The sequence below is a fragment of the Ochlerotatus camptorhynchus genome, unplaced genomic scaffold, assembly GCF_037179485.1.
Source record: "Ochlerotatus camptorhynchus isolate MF236.1 unplaced genomic scaffold, CSIRO-AGI_Acam_v1.1 ptg000250l, whole genome shotgun sequence".
Taxonomy (NCBI): domain Eukaryota; kingdom Metazoa; phylum Arthropoda; class Insecta; order Diptera; family Culicidae; genus Ochlerotatus; species Ochlerotatus camptorhynchus.
Window position 1 is genome coordinate 1,071,321 of NW_027040740.1, and position 24,599 is coordinate 1,095,919.

General features: G+C 36.4%; 1 protein-coding gene across 7 annotated transcripts in view; it reads left to right on the forward strand.

The window, feature by feature from the left end:
• Positions 1–24,599, forward strand: part of LOC135704875 (coiled-coil domain-containing protein AGAP005037) — a 145,519-nt gene that overhangs the window by 92,195 nt on the left and 28,725 nt on the right. For 4 of the 7 annotated variants that reach the window (XM_065226397.1, XM_065226399.1, XM_065226400.1 and 1 more), the window contains exons 13-19: positions 55–209; positions 2,675–2,758; positions 5,937–5,999; positions 6,043–6,341; positions 7,925–8,097; positions 8,207–8,389; positions 8,449–8,545. In XM_065226397.1, the coding sequence (XP_065082469.1) occupies positions 55–209; positions 2,675–2,758; positions 5,937–5,999; positions 6,043–6,341; positions 7,925–8,097; positions 8,207–8,389; positions 8,449–8,545 (1,054 nt within the window). The remainder of the gene's footprint in view (positions 1–54; positions 210–2,674; positions 2,759–5,936; positions 6,000–6,042; positions 6,342–7,924; positions 8,098–8,206; positions 8,390–8,448; positions 8,546–24,599) is intronic. The other 3 variants (XM_065226401.1, XM_065226403.1, XM_065226404.1) reach the window with 1 other exon arrangement.

The window sequence follows — 24,599 nt, forward strand, 5'->3', positions numbered from 1 at the left end:
TTCGGGTAATTGCTGTGTTTATGACTAACTACAATACTAAACTTCTTTTTTCAGGCCTGAGGATTTACATCGCATTCGAGTTGAGCACATGGAAAGACAGTTAGCCAATCTGACCGGCTTGGTTCAGAAAGCATTGACACAGAAACCGACACAGCCAGTAGTTAGTAACAATCAAAGTACTTTAGGGCTGCCAGCACAATATCGTTCAGGTTGGTATTGAACATAGTAACACGGATCAATCAGTGATCATCGACGCATTTTTGTAATGTAGATTATAGTTTTGAATGTGTTTTTATTTGTAATCAAATTTAAATATTTGTTATAGGGGAAATGGATGTAATGTCGGCCTAAGTGCCCGTAGTCTATGATCTATAGGCCAACATAAGAGCCATTTCCCCTATGGTTATTAACAATTTTTTTTCGTAAACTTATTTTCATAAGATTATGATTAATGTATTTATGATTTCAGTAATCTATGTAAATGTTTAGATTCATGAACAAAATATTTGCACTGACTTTTTGCGTCAGTAGCATTTTCGCAATGACTGTTTTCTCTGAACGTTTACGATATTTTGATTTAAATAGGCAGTATTATCAGGGCTGTGCATTACACAAATTTATCGTTATCGATATATAGTTTTGTTTCAATGTCGGTATCGGTTTCGTATTGGATTCCAAATTACCAATATTGGCTTAGTTTCCGATAATCTTGGAAAACGTTCTTCTGATAGAACCAATGTTACCAGAAGAGAAACAATGGTTTAGGGCAGACTTGTAAATTACCTGAATCTAGAACCTGATCGGCAGTCGATCAGTGCAGACGTGTTTTAAAGTATCTCATCCCATCCGCACTCAGTTTTTCATCTATTGTGCAGTGAGGTTGATTGATTGTACTATTGTTCGATATATACGGAAGGCGCATATCATGAAGAAGGCCTTTGTACGGCCTATTGTGCGTGCGAGAGTGATACTTTATTTATAACAATAGAATTCTCAATCAAGATTATTCTTGTAGTGTCTAGATTTGCACCTTTTGGTTAATTTATGTATGACCTTGATTATGCGTGGAGTGCTATCTTTTAAGCGTACGGGTAGAACAAAGGGATAAGCTAGTCACTAGGCCATTCGGGTTTAGATCTTTTAATTTTATCTATTTATATTCCATGTTTATTACTGATTTATCAAATGCTCGATTTTGACTAAAAGTGTTTCCTAATCATTTACCCTCCCTCTAACGCAACTCTTTCCTTCCTGTGACATCTATGAGGGTAGTATGGGTTCTATGCACCTTCTTAAGTAGATGTTGGATTAACTTTCCCTCCGTTCCCCTGCGATTGTAAGGATGTGGCGAGGTGTATAATGCGATGCTTGTTTTGTAGATTTTTTTTTTGTGGGGAAAATCACTAATCTCAAGTGTTTTTATCTGCAATACGTATAAGTTATACGATAGCAACCATAATAACCGAAGTATGCAGCTTTCCACGCTCGGTAATGGCTGCACGGTTTTTAAAATGCAGTGTTCACATTTTTTTATTATGGAGGATTTGGTCGAATGCCATTTGGACGAACGCCATTTTGCCAAACGGTTTGAAGTTGCTGATTTAAGTTGCTGACTAGACAATTTGTATCTGTTTTTTAAAACACCGGGCATTGGGTTATACCGCGAGATTTGGAATCAGTTCATATAATTTTAGTAGGCTAGAGGCTAGTGGTTCTTTAAAGAATTGATAAATTTCATCCAAAAATCTACAATTTCAATGTTAATGTATTAAAAATATCATAAAATTAAGACGTGAATATAATCGTCAGTGGAATAGAGTAGAAAAAATGGAACGATGCGAAACGGAACGCAGAATAAAAAAAAAAACAGCAAATAAGGCTACGAAAAGCTTACAGTGAGGCAAATAAACGTAAGAATTTCATAAGTCTTGACTTATGAACGACACATATGAAGTTCATAAGCGTGACTAATGAATGATTTTCGTCTAACATGAGCTAGTTTTTATAGGTCTTTAACCATTTCACTTTCCCAAGCGTTGAAAGACGAGTGGTCAGCACACGGAGCCTGTAACCTCAACGTCCATGCTTCGGTTCCAGTCAGCTTCATTTTATATTTTTTTAAAAGATTATTTTCCATAAGGCAAATCAATGAAATTCATACCGATTTCTTGTGGCTAAAATTCATAAGTTGTTCTAATGGATTTCTTACGTTCTTTTTCCTCAGTGTAGAGTTCCTACAAGATCAAATTAAAAATGAACCCCGTTAATTTGCACAAAGTGTCGTTAAGATAAACGGGGGATCGACGGTATAATGATGCAATAAGGATAGTGACAACGTACATAAATAAATAGCGGCGCCGGTGGTGTAGTGGTAAGCGTGATTATATCTCACCCCAGCAGGCCTGGGTTCAATCCCAGTCGGCGCCGCCAAGATGTTCTGAGGCATCTCAGCTTGTTCGGTAAACAAATCAAGGAAAAAAACGTACACAAATAAAGTCCTAATAAGTCCTGATCTAATTACCACTTGATGCCTTACCAATACCTGATTTGTTTTGGACATGTTTTCCTTAATCTTTTAATTTAAAAAAAAAAATATAGCAATGTCATTATTGATGTATTTTATGTGTAATTTATGAGATATCTAATAACAGTGTTTATATCTTTTTATCAACAGACAAATCAGTGTCGTTTGAAAAATCTGTTTCGTTCAGCGATGATGTCCAGGGAACCCCTAAGCCTTATTCTCCTCATCACCTCGGTAAGTTTTACCTTATATGTAATGTAAGGCAAGGTATGCTGTGATATAACGTAAATGCCACTAGGGGAAACCCCCGGTAATCAATTTTCAAATCAATTGTAATAATCTAATCAAGTGTAATATGTAGTCTACACTGACTTGAAGAAATGAATAAATAAACGCTCCTATAGAACTCCTCTCAATAGTAATGGAAATACGACATACTGACAAAGCAATACTAAAACGGGAATATATTACAATAGATCGAAGTAATAGTTCCAGTGATGAATATGGCAAACAGCGGCGCCGGTGGTGTAGTGGTAAGCGTGATTACCTCTCACGCCAGCAGGCCTGGGTTCAATCCCAGTCGGCGCCGCCGGGATGTTCTGAGGCATAACATCTCTGATCACGGGGAAGTAAAGCCGTTGGTCCCTGGTTCATGAGTTGCCTCCCTGGCGTAGGTAGCATTGGTGCTCAGCACGGAAAACAGATCAAGGGAAAAAATAATATGGCAAACATACTTTTGCATAAAGACACTAATAAATGATTAGTAAACAAATAAAAAACACCCAAAACATCCATAAATCCGCGGCTAAAATCTCTAAAAAGTGTGGATTTGATATATCAATATAATCCACAATTGATGTAAAATTTAGTAAAATAATTGCAAAAACGAATTATATTATTAATGTTCCGTAAAAATTTCGACAATGAACGAAAAACTAACGAAATTGATCCATAGAAAATCATGTTTGCGCTCTAAAAAATATAGATATGATTTGACATATATGTTTGATGTTTTAGACTCAAACTTTTTAATTGACCCATAAACCTTGGAAAATTGATTCTCTACTGTGTAGCTACTCAGATTAACTGTCTAGCCAATGTTTTTTAGTCATAGGAGCGGAGCGCGGGCAAGCGTCTAAAATAAGCTTCTATAATAATTCCTCCCTTAGCTCAGTCGATAAAGGCGCAGCTACAAAGAAAGACCATGCTAGAGGTGGATGGCTTCGATTTCCGAAATAAGCTAATATGCGAAAAGCGATAAGTTTGAAACGCAACGAAAAAGAAGAAGAACAAGCTGAAAAACTTGTTATAAAGCTTCCTCTGGATGCTACGAAATGTTCACATCCGGTTCGATGTCCACATGGCGTGCGCCTTGATGTTCATCACTTTGATTTTCTTCAGTTACTTTGGGTTCTGAACTGTTGGGATCATCGGGACTGCATCTGATCGCTTCTGTTCATCGCTTCGGTTCTTGTTGAGTTCTTGGTTTGATTCTTCTGGATCCGAAAAATTCCAAAATAGGACACGTACTCCTCCCAGGTATCCTCGTTATCCGACTGGCCCAGTTGATGATCCATTCTTTTTTTTTTTTTTTTTCTTCAGAGTTTTTGGATATGCCAACTATAATGTGTTTTAAAACTTTCCATAGCAACACAGCTGTCAAATCGAGTGTCAAATTTATTTCATTCACGTTAAAATAGGTAACCCCGATAAGTGTTTCTTCAGCGTTTGGATTCCATTCCGTTGATAGTATTAATTCAAAATATTTCAAAACTACATACAATTTAATTTTTATTTAAATTTTAAGTAGCAATGAAAAACATTCTGAATGTGATTTTAAAAACCTACTATATGAATTCATATTGTTCTGATATTTTTTACACCGTTAAAGACGTATGTGGTCCACTATATGGTTGGCCACATTTCATAAAACAAATTATTGTATCAAACACATTCAAATATTCAGAGAGGATTAAGCTTCTAACGTTTTTTTTTGGGTGAATGGATATCGTGATAATGATGGATGGCTGGAGTTTATTGTAAAAGCTAAAGGACCGGGATATGTTAGGTACGAGAAAGAAATATTAAATGTATTCAAGTACCTGCAGCGCGAAGAAGTACAACATAAATATTTTTCGTATTGATCTACTCACGAGCAGTACGAGTATTTAGATGGATCAACAAGAGGTATTCAAGACAACTAATTGTACACCTGTTTATATTATGAAGAAGATCGGTAGTCGACAAATATTACAGATGACTAATATATATTAAAAGAAAATTGCTGTTTTTTTTCTCAATAAACTGATTACTGAACTTCAACATATTCAATGGATAGGGCAACAATTTTTACAAAAAAAAACTGCTCATGTTTGAAGGAAAGAGTCAATTTTAAAAGATCTTAACAAATTTTGGGCATAATAAGATGGATTGGTAATTCGTTTTTATCTACGAACGAACTGCTCATGTTTGAAAGAAGAAGTTAACCCCAAGAGAGTAAGCGTAATCCGATGGATTGTTCATTCGTCTTTATATATATATATTTGTCCCTTTGACTTTTCGTCCCTTCGACCTTTCGTCCCTCCGACCTTTCGTCCCTTCGACCTTTCGTCCCTTCGACCTTTCGTCCCTTCGACCTCTCGTCCCTTCGACCTTTCGTCCCTTCGACCTTTCGTCCCTTCGACCTTTCATCCCTTCGACCTTTCGTCCCTTCGACATATCGTCCCTTCGACCTTTCGTCCTTCGACCTTTCGTCCCTTCGAACTTTCGACCTTCGGGCTTTCGACCTTCGACCTTTCGTCCTTCGGCCTTTCGACCTTCGACCTTTCGTCCTACAACCATCGAATCCATCGGCTTTATGGCTGCGTCTTTACCGACTGAGCTGAGAGGACCTGCATAATACAAAATCAGTCAAATTTGAACTGTTAATATAATTGGCTTTTGTGTTGCTGTTCGGCTATTGCAGTCTGGAGTATTCAAAACGATTAGTTTTAAATTATACTCAACGTTTTGACACAGGGTTCCTCTTGAATACAAACAGAACCACAAAAGACAAAACCATTTCAGTAGAACATTCCTCTTTTGCCAACATTGATAGAGAAGAAAAAGTACAGTACATTGTTGTCCTATTATTTTAGTATGCAATGTATCAATTTAGAAACAATTCTATCCCATTTAAAAGAATCGACTTTTGGCTAGCTAGATTGAAGAAATATCTTTCCTTGCAGCGCTTTAAATACTAAAATCGTTTTGCTTATTTCCGAGATAATTGAGTCCCCTGATACATACTATGCTGAACCATGGGTCAAACGATGTATTTTAGAGTTAAATTACCGCATTCTGGTTTATCTCGATTCTAGAGAATTTTTTTTAACACCATGCAATTGAGAAAATGTTTGTTTTTCGTTTCAAGCTGACTCAAAACCATCGAAACCTGCTATCAAATCGTCAACATTACCACGAACGTCATCTCAAGGTAAGCTTCAGTGAATGTTAACAAAACTTATTTTTCCTCGAAGAAAATTATTCCCTAACCTTAGAGCGCGATCGCTTGAAGCCGGCTCCGCCACCAAAGCCGTTGGTGTTAGCAACCAATCAATACAACGCTGATTTATCGCTCTCACCGGAAGTCTACAATAATCTACGAAGTTTGCAAAAGAAGGCGAAAGATCTGAGAACAGAAGTTCGAGCAATGAGACGTCTAACTCAAACACAAGCGGTCGCTATACGGGAAGATATCAAAGATACCTTTATGAGAATTAGGGCGACATTGTTATCAAGTAGTGGTGCGCTGTGGGGACAATCTGACCAGGAACGGGTAAGTAATTTGTAGGAAATGTTACTTACATTTGTTGGTCTGACGTCCATTAAGATTTCAATTGCTGTACACCCAACAAACAATTTTAGCTGCAGACAAAATTTGCCTATACAAGCATATTTACTGCTAAAAGTGATAGTTGGGCAACGTTACGCCAACTAACTCGGTTCGTGGCTACTTGGCTCCAGTTTCTAAAGCAACCCACACTTTCTAGATCTTGCACCTTTAGGCCTAACCATCTAGCTCGCTGTGCCTCTCTGCGTCGTGCACAGGCCGTATTCGAGGCAAACATCAGTTTTGCATTCTTACAACGTGTCCCGCCCATTGTAGCCGTTCAGCTTTAGCGACTTTCTGGATACTACACGCAAAACAAATGCAAATTTTTGTATAATTCCTTCACGAGATAATTTCGCAATGCATTTGAGGATATAAACTTTGCATGCACTTTGAGGAAATATAACATAAAATTTTAATCTTACCGTCGACCACAACACAGAATCTGTTCAGGTCGCGAAACATTGCAAATTCTGCATACATTTCATGCAAATCTGTAATCTTACATTTCCCGGTTGGGTGTAACAATTTTAGCAATATAAGAGCTTATGCAGGCTTAGGCAGCTATTTTTTTGCCTGTATAAGCAGTTATGCAGCTAAAATTGTTTGTTGGGTGGGTTCACCATACACCCCGCCAAACATAGTCCCAAGCACATGTTGTTCGAAAACTCCCAGTGTTTGCTGGTCCATCTTGAGAATTATCCACATCTCATGCCCTTAGAGAACTACTGGTGTTACCAGCGTCTTGTACATATGACTCTTAGTATGGGGTGACAATGTCCACGTCATCACCACAGCAAATGAACTGGCTGGATTTAATGAAGATCGTGGCCCGAATGTTGAAGCCCAGATGTTTTATAGCACCTTCTAGCGCCGGAGTCAGGAAAGACCATCTTGCCTTGTCGAAGTCCTTTGTGTGTTTCAAACGAAAGATGATCTGAGAAAGCACTTTATAGGCTGCGTTAAGAATAGTGGTCACTCGGTAGTTCTTAAGTTCTAGCTTATCACCTTTTTGTAATTAGGCATATTACTTTCTATTTCCTCTCCTCCGGTAGCTGTTCTGTATCAGATCTTGATCTTCACTTGGTGCAGACAAGAAGGCAACCTATAAGGGCCCATTTTAATTATTTCTGCTCTAATCCCATCCCTCCAAGCTGCCTTGTTGTTCTTAAGCTGTTTGATAGCTATCTATCATCTGCTGACATTGTATCGCGTCTATGTGCCATTTAGGCGTTCATCGTAGTGCTACTTCCATTTTTCGATTAACTCACGTTCATGTGTCAAGATACCTTCCTTATCCCGACATATTTCGACACATCGCTCAAAATCGTTGTGGAATATGTTGGGTTTCTTAAAGAACGTTGTAAGATGTTTGCTTAGGTCTAAATAATGTTCAAACCCAGTTTTCCCAAAAAATTCAAAGTAAGCATACAGAACAGCCACAAATGTGTGCTTAGTGTAAATATAAGGTGGTTTACAGATGAACTACTAAGTTATCAATTGAAAATAATCATCATTTTTTGTTGCAGACTAAAATGACTAGAGATGAGGAAATATACAAACAAGAAGTAATACGATTAGAAAAGGATTTGAGTGATTTGGAATCATCAGTTGAAGGATTGCGTGGAGAGGTTATCAATCGTCGCACACGTGTAAATATGACGGCTGTTGAAGACATGGCTCTTGTATTGAGTCGGGCAAGGTATGTTATGTTGTCTTGGATATTTGTATTTAATTTAAAATCTATAACCCTATCTTTCTGTATGTTGATGTTGTTCCTTCTATATGATATGTATGATTTTTTTTTTCAGTAAAACTGTCGCCGAACTAAAGTTACGGTTCCCCATGTTGCAACAGGACTTGCGTACGTTTTTATCACTTGACATGGAAAGACTTTGCCGAGAAGAAAATTTCTTAAAAGAAGAGCCAGAAAGGTTGGAATCCGCTTTGAGAAGATGCAAAAAGTTAACTGGAACATTAGTTACGTTGAAAAGGTTTGAACTTTTTTTTATAGACTTTCAATTTGCTTTGTATTTAATAAATCGTTTTTTAGGCTCGCAAGCGTTCAAGAACAACGATTGCCTCTTCCAGAACCCTCCCTGTCGGAAGAGCCAGTGAGGTCTTCAGATGGACCTCCTAATCCCAATAAGGTAAGTTTAACTTGACTTTTCTTCTCACTATCGCTATAGTTGTTCACTTTTCAAGAAATAATTCGTCTGGGAAATTTTGAGATGATTAAAACGATATGGGAAATGTTTGTTCGATAACCCACTAAAATTTAATCAAAAATTGTTCATCCTAAAATTACCCAAGACGTGTTCTTAAATCATTCTTAAAGCTGTAATTAAATCGCTATTACGTTTTTAAACAATGTAACAAACACTAAGGGGCTATTCCTAAGGTTATACTATTAGTATTTGAAATTTCGCAACACAAACACTAAATTGCATACCATCAAAAATTATTGTGTTCCTGGTAGCAGAAAAATTGAAAATTTTAAGCAGATTCGTAAATGGTACTACTTTTATCTATCAATGATCTCTACATGACACTCAACTGAAGTGTTCTTCAATTTCGAGGTGGTTTTGTTTATATAATTAATTCTGGATTAAAATAAACTATGAACAGTGATTTTAAACGTCGATTCCTCACTCAATATAGAACACCCACGCAAATTAACTACTTCAGCAGAAAGAGCAAACTACTTCTACCAGCGGCTGCTGTGTCGGTTTGCCTGAATGAGTCTTAAGTTTCAAGAAATCGTCTAAAGCCATTGCTTACATTTGCTCTTGAAATTTTGAAATCTATGTTTAAATGTTAAGAGCGTTTGAGTAAAACATCATTGAATTTTTGTATTGTCGAAAATTATTTATACACAAAACTGTACGAACAAGGAAGAAATCCATCAAATCCGTGTTTTCAGCTGCATGAATCTCAACTTTCAGAAGTCATATAGTTTTGGAAATTAACCATGGTACTTGCTTTTTTGCACTTAGATACATTCTGAACTTCATAGATTGAGATTGAATTTGAATATATTTTAAAAAGTAATTGGAAACTTATCAAATATACAATGAGCTCGTTTTTTTTTATTAGATATGACCAAAAGCTACCCACTGGTGATCCAAAAGAAATAACATCATCTTGTTGTTATTTTTGCCTATTAGGCCTCAACTGGAGCTTTACCCCAGCTATCAACTTAGTGTTCTTTGAGTACTTTTACAGATGTCAATCGAAAGCTTTCTAAACCTTTAACATTTTTGCATTTGTATAATATGTGGCAAGCACAGAGATACTCGCAGAATTTTGCAACGAAAAATGTCTTCACCGAAACTTAAAACGAACCCGCAGCCTTCAGAATGGTATGCCATGTGATTTCTGGCTAGGTTGTAGTTAGGCACCGATACGGCTGCAAAAATGATGGTATGCAATTTATTCATATGTTTTGAACCAGTTTATGTTCTCCTTGTAATTTAAACATAGCATCCCATGAAATCATGACATTAATTAATTCCATCCTATTAGAATCATTCATCAAAATGTAGTAAATGATATATTACTGATTCAATCGCACTTTTATCAACAAATCTGATGACTTTGATGATTTTGATGATTTAAATAGTTTTTGGTTTCGGAATAAACCTGCAGCGAGTTGATTTCTTCTGTAGTAGTGTTTATATTCTTTTTGCTAGGTTCGTTGTGTTATGATGTTTTATCTTCCCTTTATGTTTGTTTGTTTGTTTGTTTGTTCTTGTGGTTTTTATGACTACTATTGCGTTTGGGCCTCTGATGAGTAGAATGTACATTTGGTTGATTTGGCGACTTTGACTGCTGTGATATTATTTGAATTTTTGTATTAGATTTGGTGTGTTTTTCAATAACATAGTTAATACTATTAGTAAACACTAACATCAAAGTCGTCAAGCTCATCAGGATACCCATTATGTAATATTGTTGAATTTGTTAATGTCATGCATACTTGACCCAAGCTAACAATACTAATTATATGGAAAATGCTGCCCAAATGCCTCGTTTGTTCATTTGACAGTCATATTTTCTACGATGTTGATGTGCTTCGGCCTTGTGTGTGTATTCAATCTAACTCCCACTGTCCAGCAGTAATATCAAAGATGAATACTAAGATGAAACTGTCGGAAGAAAAACTTTCTATTTTAGTGTCTTCTTTCACGGTCCCTTTCATCCAATGAGAACCCCCCGTATTCAAGGTAATTTTGTGGTTTTGCTGCCCCCTCGGAAAAGATGAAATTTTGCGCTCATTTTTATCAAAACAATCACACCAAAATCATAGATGTCCCATTTTTTAATTACTCGATTAACAACTAATCGATTATTTTTTGCTCGCTGTGCTGCCATTTTTCCACGAATGAGAGTGCAGCACATGTTTGAAACGATCGGTGATGATCCTGTGGAGATGTTAATGCTTATATCGGCATGATCTAACCGATTATAAATAGTTTACTTTTCGGATCGTTAATCGATTAAACGATTATTCGAATGAAAATCGGACATCACTAGATGAATGTGAAACGTCATTTCAAATATAAGGCCGTTCATAAATAATGATACAATTTGAAAGGGACCGGGACTAATCACAAATTACGTCTCCATGGTAACTGAAATAAACACGAGTGTTCACCGGTTGGTAATATTATGAAAAAAAAAAAAAATTGCAAATATTTATTATAGTGTTGATAATTGCAAGCAGCTTTACTCCGGGGGTGGAAGGTGAAGGCTTTATTGCTGATCCAGAACCCCGTTCCAGATCTCGAAACTTGGTGTTTCCAAATCTGGCACTAATTTAGTAGTAGCGGAAATCAAGCATTTTTAATTGACCAAACTCCAGCTAAGGAAACTTTGTTCTCTCACGGTAATAAATAAGTATTTTTCGTTTATGACAACAACCGGAAACATTAGTCAAATGCAGTCAAAACGCGAAACAAAACCGAGTTACATTGATGTGTACAAAAAATCACTTCCGCTGAATAATATCTAGCAACCAGAAATAAAAACGAGATATAAAAATACCCGAGTGTAACCTACAAAACTTTCTTTCGTGGTTATTATTCGGAAGGCAGAACGCTAGCAACAAAAAACGAAAAAGACACGGTAAAACTCTTCTTCTGGAAGTGGAGGCGGAGCACCGAAGCAAGAGGTGCGACAGCGCGACTCGACAGCAACTCAGTTACGCCAACTAAACTTTTGCCACCGACCTCGGCTGGGATTGAACCCAGACCCATAGGGGTGAGAAAGCAGTCACGCTTACCACTACACCACCGGCGCCGGCTAAAAAATGCAATACTTGCAGTCCATCAAGTCTGGAAACTCTAATGTTTATTTACTTTGCTCGTTTGACAGTTCAATTGTCACTTCTGGCTTCACTATTTGCGGGACTCTTATTAGCATCAACTCTTAGGCCGTTCGCAATGCTGTTGTATTTTATAAGGACTGTTTCAATTTGAAACTAGAACAGAAACGCACCTCTCGCAATGCTGAGTTGCAGTTTCATTTTTCGAGCACTATTTTGCACCAGATTTGCAACTGCTCGACTATTCTGTTTTAACTCTGAGCGAGTTTGAAACATGAATGGAACTCTGTTTCAAATTTCTTTGGATGTGTTTAAAGATGTTTCGAAGAGCTTCACAAACAAAAAACGGAGAACTTCATAGAGAACAGTAAAGTTTATGGAACTTGATGATGACAAACATCTTTTAGAACTGTGCGTTGCGCTGATCGTGTTGCAGTTTTATTTTTGACAGTTTCAAATTATAGAATTGACGAGTAGTTTAAAACAATTTTGAAACTCAGCATTGCGAACGGCCTTATTACCACCATCGCATCGTGACTATAGTCGCTATATTCATAGTCTGGCGGATAGAATTTCGATCTACATATCAGTGCCAACATTTCAAAGAGGCGTAATTGCTTTTGTAAACAATGACTTTAGCCGTCAATTTCTCGCGAATGAAATCTTACCTCTCCAAAATTACAATGCTAGCTGGTAGAGGTTACATTCCTCTACCTTCTGGTTTCATTATTTTTCATGAGTGAGCTTTTATTCGCGAGAAATCGACGGCTAAAGCCATTGTTTACAAATGCAATTACGCCCCTTTGAAATGTTGGCACTGATATATATGTGTACATATATGTTAGATCAACAATTGAAAAGGTAGTATGAACTTTTATAAACAAAACGATGAATATTCTTTCCTCGCCAATCGAAAGCAAATTACCGGCATCATCGGATAGGGGAAACTTTTGCCAACCCCAAAATCGTGTTAGTTTGCGTAGGCGAGCCTTGAGTCACGAGAAAGGGGTTTCCGAAGTTTTGTTCGCAATAGCTAATGTGCTCTTTTCTGTTGTTGGTCGTGATTTACTCGATTGGTTCCGCTATTTGACAGCTCAATTGGTCCCCGAGATTCTATCCGCCAGACTATGAATATAGCGACTATAATCATGACGATTGTTTATTTCCTCATGTTCACATGACCGAAAACGGATAGGGAACACTTTTCGAAGACCAATTTATCATATTGTCGAGCAGTTTTGTGACGACCTTCTATCCGCAATTTTTAGAAAATGAAGCAAAAAACTACATACTTTTCAAGCTAAGCATAAGTAAGACTCTACTTTCACGAGGTTCTGGAAGAAAAAATATTAAAATATTCCACTAAAAAGTTCGAGTGGTAGAAAAAGTCATTTTAAACTGCTCGAATATATGAACAAATGATAGCTCGGCAGTTCATCCAGTAATTTTGGGAGAAAAACCTATTAATAAGTTTAGAAAAACACATAAACAACCGCTGTTGGCCATATTACCCAGTGGCACGTATTACCCCACCTTACCCTACAGAAAAACCAGTTTGAAACGATTTTTTTTTGCTTCTATTTTTGATCGTGCTATCTCAAATTGAAACCAAATCTGATTCAGAGATCGATATTGTCCTCACTCAAGATTATCTTACATGAATTTTAATCCGGTCACTTTTTCATCTCTCTTTTTTCACCGATAATTCGTTATCGTCTCTCAAGTATAATGTTGAAATATAAGGGAAATGCAAGTAATGTCGGCCTAAGTGTCCCTAACTTGGGCGCATACATAAATTCAGCAATCGACTAAATTTTCAATAGCAACCAAAAATATCCATTAGTAACGTCCCAATAACGCGTTCATCTAGGTAAAATTGATAAATAGCAGATTTTTAGCGATGGGCCCAATCTTAGATCCATACACGGATAGAAATTTCCTTATACCTTTTGGCAAATTTCTATTGCTGATTATTCATAAAATGTATAAGTCAACTAATAAGCAGACGCCTTGCAAAAAGTTAATGAAGCTCATGTATCAAATGAAATGTATAAGCGGTCACACATACCTTTTATGCTTATAGGACCTATGTGGTTTGCTTATACATAAGGCTGATCTTTTGGCAAAAATGTATAAGTGAAACACATGAATAAAATAATTGATTTTCGTTTCGTGTAGGCTAACATTAGAGACATTTCCCCTATCTCCTCGAATACCAATAAAAATAATGATTTTTCATCTTCCATTTCGTACTGAAAACTTGTCGTTGACGGCGTTACTGTAGCTCTTTACGCCAATGGAAAAACCCTATAAACATCTGTCATTTTGTGTGCGTTAAAAACGGCAGACTGTTCCTTACTCTTGCGCTCCACTGAAAAATCATATTTCACTCTGAGTGTGAACACCCAATGCCGTCAACGAATACGATTTAATACGAAGAGGGAATAATAAATGCCAAGCCAACTTGATCTATTTTAACCAGTGCTTTTCTTTTTCACTACCACCGCTTTTCGGAGCAATAATAAGAAGAAGAATAACTTCACATAGGGGAATTTACGTATTCTCGTCAATCTAAGCAGCGTCTGCACTTCTACTAGCATTTTCTCAGCGTCACGCACATATATGATGTGTCTGTTTGTTTACATTCATCTGCTGCTTGCTTCTCTATCCATTCCAATCGACAGAATTTTTCAAAACGTTTTGAAAGCGTTTTTACAAGGCTCCAAACTTCTCAGGTGAGTGTGACTATTGTCGGCAGCCTCTTTTTCTTCGGCAACCTTCCCATTAGAACTGCGTGTTAACCAGCTGTTCTATTATCGGCAACTCGAAATCAACCCCATTTTGTAGTGCGTATGCTTTATTTGAAGAAAAATGTAGCATTACTGGATTGCTCGATCGTTCAAATATAATCAGATTGAAGCTGAAAGGCTAAACAATCGTTTGGACACATTCAGGGAAGTGCGTTGATGGGAAAACATAGTGAAATTAACGTTTAAATTTTGGTTGCCGAAAACAGTCAATGGGTGCCGAAGCCAACATTTACCCTATTTGTTATGTTGAATTGAATCCGACTCAATTAGTCAGCAAAATCACCAGTGCCCGAATTTAGGTAATCTATAGAGATCTCTAAGCGCAATCTCACGAACACTAAAATCCACCATCCATATATAAAAATGAATAAGAAGAAGATACAATAAGGTATCGCGATAACACAACTACTTAAAAAGGTAGCGCGCGGTCTCACGCACACTTTTGTGCATCTGGAGAACTCTATAGAATATTTAAAAAAGACCATGGGGTTGAAATTGGCACAGAACGCAAAAACCTACAGGGTGTTTCAGAGTATGTTCCACCGTTTTTATATTTGATTTATAAGCATACCACAGACAAACAAACTCTTAGAAGAAAATTCTTCAAAAATATCGTCAAGCGTATTTTGCATGCGCACTAGCACCATCTATCATCCACATTCCCAAGCAATGTTATGCAACCGGAGCATCCCTCGTGCATGCAATTTTTTCAATAGTTGCTGTTCCCTCGTTCTCTCAACGCTTCAGCTGCACACTTAGAAATAACTACTTTTACACGAGACGTAATCCATATTGGACGTAAATCATAGAACGTAAGCAAACATTTCATGTAAAATTAAGTGTTCTCAAACCGAAACATCAGCTAGTCGACGAAGAGTACGTTTGATTGAATTGATTTTCACGTTTCTTTCAACTGATTCTTATGTCAAAAGGCCCGCTTACATGTGTCGGTCTCAGGGAACCGACTTTTTTAGTAGTGTGTGTGTTGAATAAAAACAAAACAGATGGCAGTCAGTGATGTCGGTTCTACGAAATTTTCCGAACATCTACAGAATTGATTGAATTCTGTAGCAATACGGATCCGTAGGAAAAATTCTCAGAAGCAAAGACTTTTTTTAGGGATTTGTTTTGTTTGCTTAGTGTGCTTTTACTTTTGCTGGAAACAAGTTTTTAAACAAGGTAATGCATCACTTATTAGTGCCCTTTCTACCACCTCTCATCACTTCAATGTGAACACAGAAGAAAAAAATAATATTTTTCAATCAATATTCATGGTGAAGTATTGAACACCCGTGAAAAAAAATCCAATAAAAATACAATGAATTTCATTGTCATTGTGACCATGATATTTACTGTTAAAATATTGGACATTTTTGTTGATTACCATAAAATCACAACGGAATTCATGGTTCACAACAATGAAAATCTAGGTATTTGAGAAATTTACAATAAAAAAGGGGGGTTGTTAAGCATCTTAACAATAAAAAAACTGATTTTTCTAGAACAAATTTAATCTCATCACATTAATTTTCATTGTTTGAGCATTGTATCGTTAAAAATCTAAAATTTATTTTTCTCCGTACAATAATTAAACAATAAATTTTAATGTACTCAAAATTCAACAGTGAAAATCATTGTAATTTCATTGTTTTATTATAATTATTTTTTTTCGGGCATCCATCATTGGTAAAAATTGATAGAATATTACAGTCATCAACATGATTTGATCTCTAATTCTGTGTGCATCGTACAACGTAATATTAGGAACGGAAAAACTAATGTGCAGCATTTTTGATGTAATATTCAACAATTTTTTTTTCTGTTTTCGTCAGATGTGGCCTTGACCACTTATCATTTTCAAGAGCTGACATTTACTAGCTAGGCGTGAAAAAGAACTGGCATCACTGATATGTAAGTTCGAAATGTTGTGGCTTGCTCAATGCTTCAGTGGCGCCACCATGACAAATGCAAGCACATTCCCAACTAAAAGATTATTTGCGATGAATGTGATTGTGAGTCTTATGTCTGTTTGTCTGTGAGCATATTTCATACAGGAATACAGTTTGTCGCAGATAAATAAGTTATTTTATTTGCTAGCAACCGTTCGGGAGCTAGCTATTTGATTCATAAAAAATAATGTTATAACTCATCGTGAAAACAATATCTTAATTTGGAAGCTCATTCTAAACGCTAGCCCGTCGCTCCTCTCCTCCGACTAAAAAAAAACACTGAGTAGCTACGGTTTAAGGAGAATTTAATCATTGTATTGATACGTTTCCAAAGCTGTCCCAAACTGAATGCCTTGGATAACATTGGTAACATCCGGATATATTCCGGGTACCCCCGAGGGAGTTGCCAGGTCAAAAAACAAATGTACTTCAGAATTCAACAAGAAGATCCTGAATGAAATAGGATATATTGAGTCTCCCAGACTACATTGATCGCATCCAGATCAACCCCCGAGGGAGTGGTCAGTTTCTAATTACACCCAACACATATCCCAAGTAACAATATTGATTTTATGGAGGTTCTGCAGACCATGATATAGACTTTTAGAATGCTTTAAAACATCGAAAGAACATACAATGTTACTTGAGATCATACGACACATAAAATTTCGTGAGAATTCTAAAATAGGCTCATTGCTGGTCACTTTAATGACCCAAGACCACAGTGGTCAACACGTGGACATGTTCTATATAGGTACCACATGAGAAGTGGCTCAAAATTTGATGAAGTAAGAAGGGTCAGATCCCACCATAGATGGATAAATTCAGGTTTGTTTTATATTTGATCAATTTCAACGGTTTATTTCGATTTTTAGAGCAGACTTCATCGGATGTTTGCTGTGGGTGTTCAAGATCTTTTTTACTCTTTAATGTTTTAACCTAAGTGCATCCGCTAATACAGTAACTTACCAACGTTATTTGGTATTTTGTAACTAAGTGTATGCATTGTTGTCTTAGAAGTTCAGGATTTCAAATAGGTTGTCTATACCTGCATCGAAATTATATGTATGTACCTCGCTAGTACTGTACCAGAGAAGCAGCTACAAAATAACTTCAGAACTTTTTTCTAAATCCTTAGAAGTGCATTTTTGCTGGTAGTGCAACAACTAGACCATATTGGCACAACGTACAGCATGGCCGTTCCAAAAAATTGCTTAAACTTTTTAATGTTAGAATTTTGTTCTTCAGAATGTCCCGTTTATAAGAGGATACAAACATTTTAGGGTCTGTTCACAAATTACGTAATATAATAGGGAGAGGGGGAGTGTAAAGTTTAACTATTTGTTGTTGAGGAGGGAGAGTATAGTTATTGAGTGGGTGCTCGGTAGAGTTACGCTGAACAATGACATTTTAAGAAATTTCGTAAGAGATTTCAGAGTCAAAAACTGAAAAAAAAAACGCTAAAAATGTCAGTCCTTGTATGGGAAATATTTTGATAGATGAATTTGATATATGTGAAGGCAACGTAGGCATCGGTGTATTGTGCAGTGCAGCATGAGGTAGTTAGGGCAGATCCATATATAAAATCTAGTTAGTCGTCGGCTTACCACGAAAACCCTCGCACTAGCTTTATGTACTTAGTACTGTATAATACCTTCGACAGACATGATTGCAGTACCGTTGTACTCCTTTAATGTAGTACGTCGATTGCAGTATAACATTCCAATATTTGTTGTAGAAAGTAAAATGCAAGGATCTTGGAAGTCATCCATAAAGTATGTAAAGGATTAGAGGGGAGGGGGTCTCTTAATTTCTTTCGGTATCTTACAATGGGGGAGGGGGTCTGATATTTTCTTACATAAGATTCAATAGTTAAAAGAAAATAATTTAATGTTACCAGCCGTAAAAACAAATCGGGTTCGAGTGTGGTTTTCATTATAATAAAAAAAAAAGTTGGATTTGCGTATGGTATGAAGGGTGGGTGAGCCAGTAGTGGAGGAATTAAGCAGATTTATTTATTAAAAAATAATTATACGATGTAGCTTTCAATCTCTATTTTACTAGAAAAATGTTACATCGTACTATTTTACTAGAAAAATGTTATATCGTATTTAAATTGTATGCATTTTTCGAAAACTTGTCCTCCATTAATAGAAACATTGTTCCAGTAGTATTGTTACTTGCTAAATTTGGTTCCTATAATAGGGGAACGCATTGGTTACTTATGGGTTCCACTATTATAGGAACACTTCCGCAACTATAGGTGCAAAGGAGTCAAAATCTTAAGGAAAATCATTTGTTTTCCGCCATTTTCGGGTTAATTTTAAGTTTGCAAAATGCAAATCTGCTTTATTTAGGGAGAGCTACCGATGGAAAATAACCTTATCCGGGAATCTCTTACTATTCCGGCACAACCCCCATACCGCAACTATAGGTACACCACTATTACTGGAGCTCCTACCCTATGGCATTTATCACTATTTATATACTTATTGAAGATCTCCGTCATTAGAACGTTGTTTGAAATTGTATCTTCTTTATTATAAGGATACCCGAAAAAAAATATCAGTGAAATTTTCAGTGGAAACAATGCTCTAACAATAATATTTATTGTCGACAATAAAAATGATTGTTATAATGTTGTACCCTTCCTAAAACGGCAAAACTGCTACCTAGCTGTACAATGAATGTACATAATAAAATGTTGTTACAATGATTTTCATCGTATTTTTCATTTATTTTATAGTTAACATGATTCGATCATGAACAATAATGAACAACTCTATTACAATAAAAATTGTTGTTACATTAAATATTGGTGTGTTTTCATTGTGGGTTACTTCACGAACAATAAAAATAAATCTGATTGAAGCATGCAGACTATGAGAGGCAATGTAATCAAGATTAAAGCCCTACAGTAAAAGTATGGACGTCTGTCAAAAGTTGTTCCAATCGAACCGTCAAAATGCACCGCTTTGCTCGATTGGAACAGCTTTTTTCTAAAGAGCCTGAATTTATAAAGAGGCGACATCTTATCGATTTGACAGGTCTTCTGCTCGATTGGAATGACTTTTCGTATGACTTTGATTGTTCCAATTTTGACATGTCGTCTCTTTATAAATTCAGGCTCTTTACTTTTTTCAGTTTTGTGGTGACAGTCGTCCATACTTTTACTGTAGGGCTTTAATCAAGATAGGCGCTGCTCGTATGGCTCTGGCTTTGACAGTTCCAGCCAGTTTGCGTCCGCTCACCTCTTATCCTAGACTCTCTCTAAAGTTAGGTTAAGGTGGTTCGCTGTGAGATCCTTATTCTCGCTACCACCTTGAAGCTTTAAGTGCACAAATAACAGCTTCCACGACACGTACTACAATGCAACTGTTACTCCACGTTTGCTGCGCTGCAGCATACATGCAGTAGCAATTTCAGGTGAAATGGAACTCTAATTTCCGAGATGTGTGTAATTGAACATTCGAGGTGGAAATGCATTCATAGCCTACGTGGTGGCCATTTGTGGACTCTACAAGGAATCACCTTAAGATGGTTCAATTCAGCGTTCAACTCACTTGAACTGCGAAATGAACGTCCAGAAATCTGACCGATATCGGACTTGCTCTATTCGTTGCCAAGTCAGTTGAACGCCTACGACCAGATCGGTTTGAGTTGAATTCAACTCACCTGCCTCATCTAAATCCCGCTTAATGCAGACCTTTTCCCTGCAGTCAATAATCATACAATAATAATAAAAAAAATTCCTCCACTTGAAGATGTCAGGAAGGAACTCTCAGGTGGAAGCATATTTCGTGGGTGATTCTCTCCAGTCGAATGCATTAACTTATCAACGACGCTCAATCACCAAGGAGACGTGACCTAGGGGGATCGAGTGCAGGGGAGTTGGCCTCCATTTCTCACAAGTTCCGGATCGAATCTCAATCCATAACCTGTAAAAAAAGGACTCACCTGTAACAGACATACCACCACCCCTTCCCTTCCCGGGGAGATGTTTTATTTTTTCGATTTATTTTTAGAGTCGATAAAGTAGATCTGTCAAGCCAACACATACACTCTAAAGTACACTGTTATTTTTTTAATCAATAAATTCGCCAACCAACAGTAAAATAACAATAATATATAATGTTATTGAAAAAAAAAAATATATGGGGAAATCACGAAAATTTCATTGTTAAGATACTTAACAACCCCCCTTTTTTATTGTAAATTTTCCATTTACCATGAAATTTACTGTTTTGTACAACATAAATCAAGGTAAATTTATTGTAGACGTAACAATATAAATCATTGTTAAGACAATAATTTTCGTCTTATTGTTACATTGTTTTTTAATGTATTTTTGTCGTTATTTTTTTTCGGGTATATTCCACCAAAATCACGTGGCCTTTGCTGTACCCAAACAACACTCTACGCTTTTCGTTTCCGCAACGGTCGGTGTAAGCACATATTAGAGAAAAATTCCACGGTGCATCAAATCGAAGGAACCCCACAATATTTGAACTTCGAAAAGACCACACACAGTCTCACACGGGGTTTTCAGTAAAACAATTGGGTCGCACAGTTTACAAATGTCCAATTCAGGTTGTCAGGAAAATAAAATCGAGTATGAGTCGGGTTCACGTTCAACTGTAAAACATCACTCGGGTTCGGGCTTGGCTAAATAAAATAAATCGGGTTTGGGTCGAGTTTGGGTTTGAAAAAATAAAGTGATTATGGTTCGGCTCGGGTTCAGGTTTGTAAATCATGACACCCGACCATCTCTATTATGCACCTTCAAGCTATGGTTTTGTTTTAGAGGAGATTTGATAAAACCACAGACAAACAGACGTAACTCTTTGAAAAATTTTTCCTTGAAAACATAGTATCTCAAAACATAGGACCTCAGTAACGACATCTCTCGAGCTTCTCGCGGAAAACAAGCTTGCTTGCCAACTTGCAAACAATATTGCATAAAAGTTCTGTAGAATGTATAGAAACGTCAGAGTGATCCGATGCCAGCGCTGCGGCGAGTAGCTCGCGGAGCTCATAATATTCAAATCAACCGTTAAATGCGTGCACGAAGATACGCAATGTAGAGTTACGTCTGTTTGTCTGTGATAAAACTTTATGCAGCTCTAATTGGACCTTACGAAATAAACTTTGCTTGAATCAGATCGACATCTAACATCGAAAGGGCGTATGTTGTTTCATTCGATTCATACATATTCAGTCAGTTATCGCCAGTTTCACCGATTTTTGATATTTATATATTCAATTTTAATACAACAAAAAAAAAGTTTGTAAAGGAAGCTACAAACATAATTTATAAATCCTGATGAATGTGGGCGTCTTAGTGGAATACCTGTATAATGAGAGAGAGAAGGATTAGTATTTTCCATTTAATTCCACTACTTTATTTGCTTATCCTTGACAGATACGCGTATTTCGTCTACAATGTGCAGACTTCTTCAGTGTCTTGTACTAATACTCGACTATTAGTACAAGACACTGAAGAAGTCTGCACATTGTAGACAAAATACGCGTATCTGTCAAGGATAAGCAAATAAAGTAGTGGAATTAAATGGAAAATACTAATCCTTCTCTCTCTCATTATAATTTATAAGCTACAAACATAATTTATATAATAATTTAATTTGGGTTTAAGTGTATAAGAAATTTGCATTTGATAAAAAAAAAAACAACTGATTGATCCACGAAAAGTCTACCCGCGTTAGGTGAAAACCTTATAATGAGTAGGTGTTCCATATAAGAACAGTAAGAACCGTACGGTAATCCAAGCACTTAGTCCACAATTCTGGACATTTTTAAAATTGAATTATAAATGCCTATCATAACCAAAATGTCACGTAAATTTTATGATAATTCCATACCGCCCATTAGAGAGGGTCTAGTATAAGAGAGGAGCGGATTCAAAATAAACTGCCTTGGCAGCCTATGTCTGGGTGATTTCTAGCAACATTGCCAATGCGATCAAGATAGGTGCTGCTCGATAGCTCTGGCTTTGACAGTTTGTTAGGCTCAAAACCAGCCAATCCACTCCTCTCTTATACTAGACTACTACCCTTAATTGCATATCTCCTGCATCCTTTTTGATTGGGTCGTATTTAACATATTTTTCAACTAAAGAAACTGATTTAGTGAACAAAAAATTGTTTTTTTTTTTTCAATGAGATGGATAATTTTTTCAAAATTCCCATTTACTAACATCTCAGGAGTGCTGATATTGACTTAGTGAAGTACTGATAGCATTCCTGTTGAAAACAAACGTTTTGCTTGATTTCCTATGGGACAGTTATGCGATTGTGAACTTGATGCCCATATGGGACAGTTTTGCAGTTATGAGATGTGCACTACCCATAATAGAATTATCTGTTTGATTTCCTATTCATGGGGCAGTTATGTGGTAAATATACCGTAAAAGGGGGAAAATTGATCACGTTTTACAGAAAATCGTAAATATTTCTTGATTTTAATATTTTTTATACGATTATTTCTTAAACTAGTACTGATGAGCAGGTTACATAACCAAGAAAGTTTTATCAAATAATTAATTAATGTTCGAAAAATTCTCTTTGGGTGAAATTGATCACAAGTTTTTTATTCATTTTTATGACATGTTTCAAAAGTTATTGCAGCTTATAAAATCAATTAAACTTTGTGTTCACAACGCGAGTTGATGTTATTTCAGTTCATTAATATTTTCATATAATTATAAAATGTGATTTTATCGTGCATAAAAGTGGGAATAATAGAAGTTCATTGAAATGTTAATTTATTCATAATTTTATTACCAAATCCTTGATCAATACTGGTAAAACGAGCCTTCAAATCATCCTGGATTAGTAAATTTTCGAAAAAAAAACAAGTTTATTTTCAACAGATTATTCGATCAATTTCATCCCGATGATCAATTTGCCCCCGGTTTACGGTACGATACAAGAAATAGTCGCAGTGGTTATGTCCGGACAAACAAAACAAGAGTGTGTGCGTATGTGTGTATTTGAGAGTGAATCTATTTCTGCAGCAAACTTTGATTTGTTTTGTGACTTCTTTTTTAATTATCATTTAAATTTCTTCAATGCATGACGTATACTTACTTTTTTCTACTTATTTGATATTTCAATGAGTCCTCATCTCAGTATTGCTGAGACGTTATGTATACTATAAAAGTAGTCACTAGTTCCGCTATTGATTAACACTCAACTCTCTTCAATTCGACAATTTCGAGACAATATCGAGTTAGATTTTTTCAGCTAGGGGTGATACATTTATGATGTCACGTTCTAAGGGAGGGGGAGGGTTGTATGGTTTTTTTTATAAGCAATGAATTATGTATAGTAAATGAAAAAGTAATCGATTTACACAAAAATGTTTTCAACTCAAAATTCAACAGTGTTTAGAAAATTTGTTTATCTTATTATAATATCAAGGGGGAGTGCGCTAGCTTCAAATTTTACAGTGCCTTGCAAGGTGTAGAAGGCGTGGCTAATATAATCGCTCAACATAAAACTGGAGATTACTTTTCTTATTAATGAACTACTAACCTAATACATGACTCGTCATAACTTCGGCAGACCCCCACCATCCTATAATGCTAAGTCATTTAATCTTAATGCGATTCCTTGTAAAGTCCACAAATGGCCACCACGTTGACTATACATGCACTTCCAATTCAAATAGTCTATTACACAAATCTCGGAAATCAGTGCCCCATTTCACCTGAAATTACTACTTCATGTATGCTGTACTGCAGCAAACGTGGAGTGACAGTTTCATTGTGATACGTGTCGTAGAAGCAGATTTTTGTGCTTTTAATGTTTCGAAGTGTTTACGAGAATAAGTATCTCACAACGAAATACCGTATGGTCTACAAAACGTTGCATCCGTCACCAATACGTCGCAGAAAAGTGACAGATAAATCTTTTGTCTAACTGCCAATGTGCGTGCTGTGAATTCGCGATAGAACACCTACATGAGATTAGTTTTTCCAGTACTAAAACTCAGAAAATATAAAACGCTTCAAGACCTGGTAAAAGTTGAGTAAACTTTGACAATGTTGAGGTATCTATGTTCTTAAAACACTAAAATCATGCATACATCTCTAGATAGT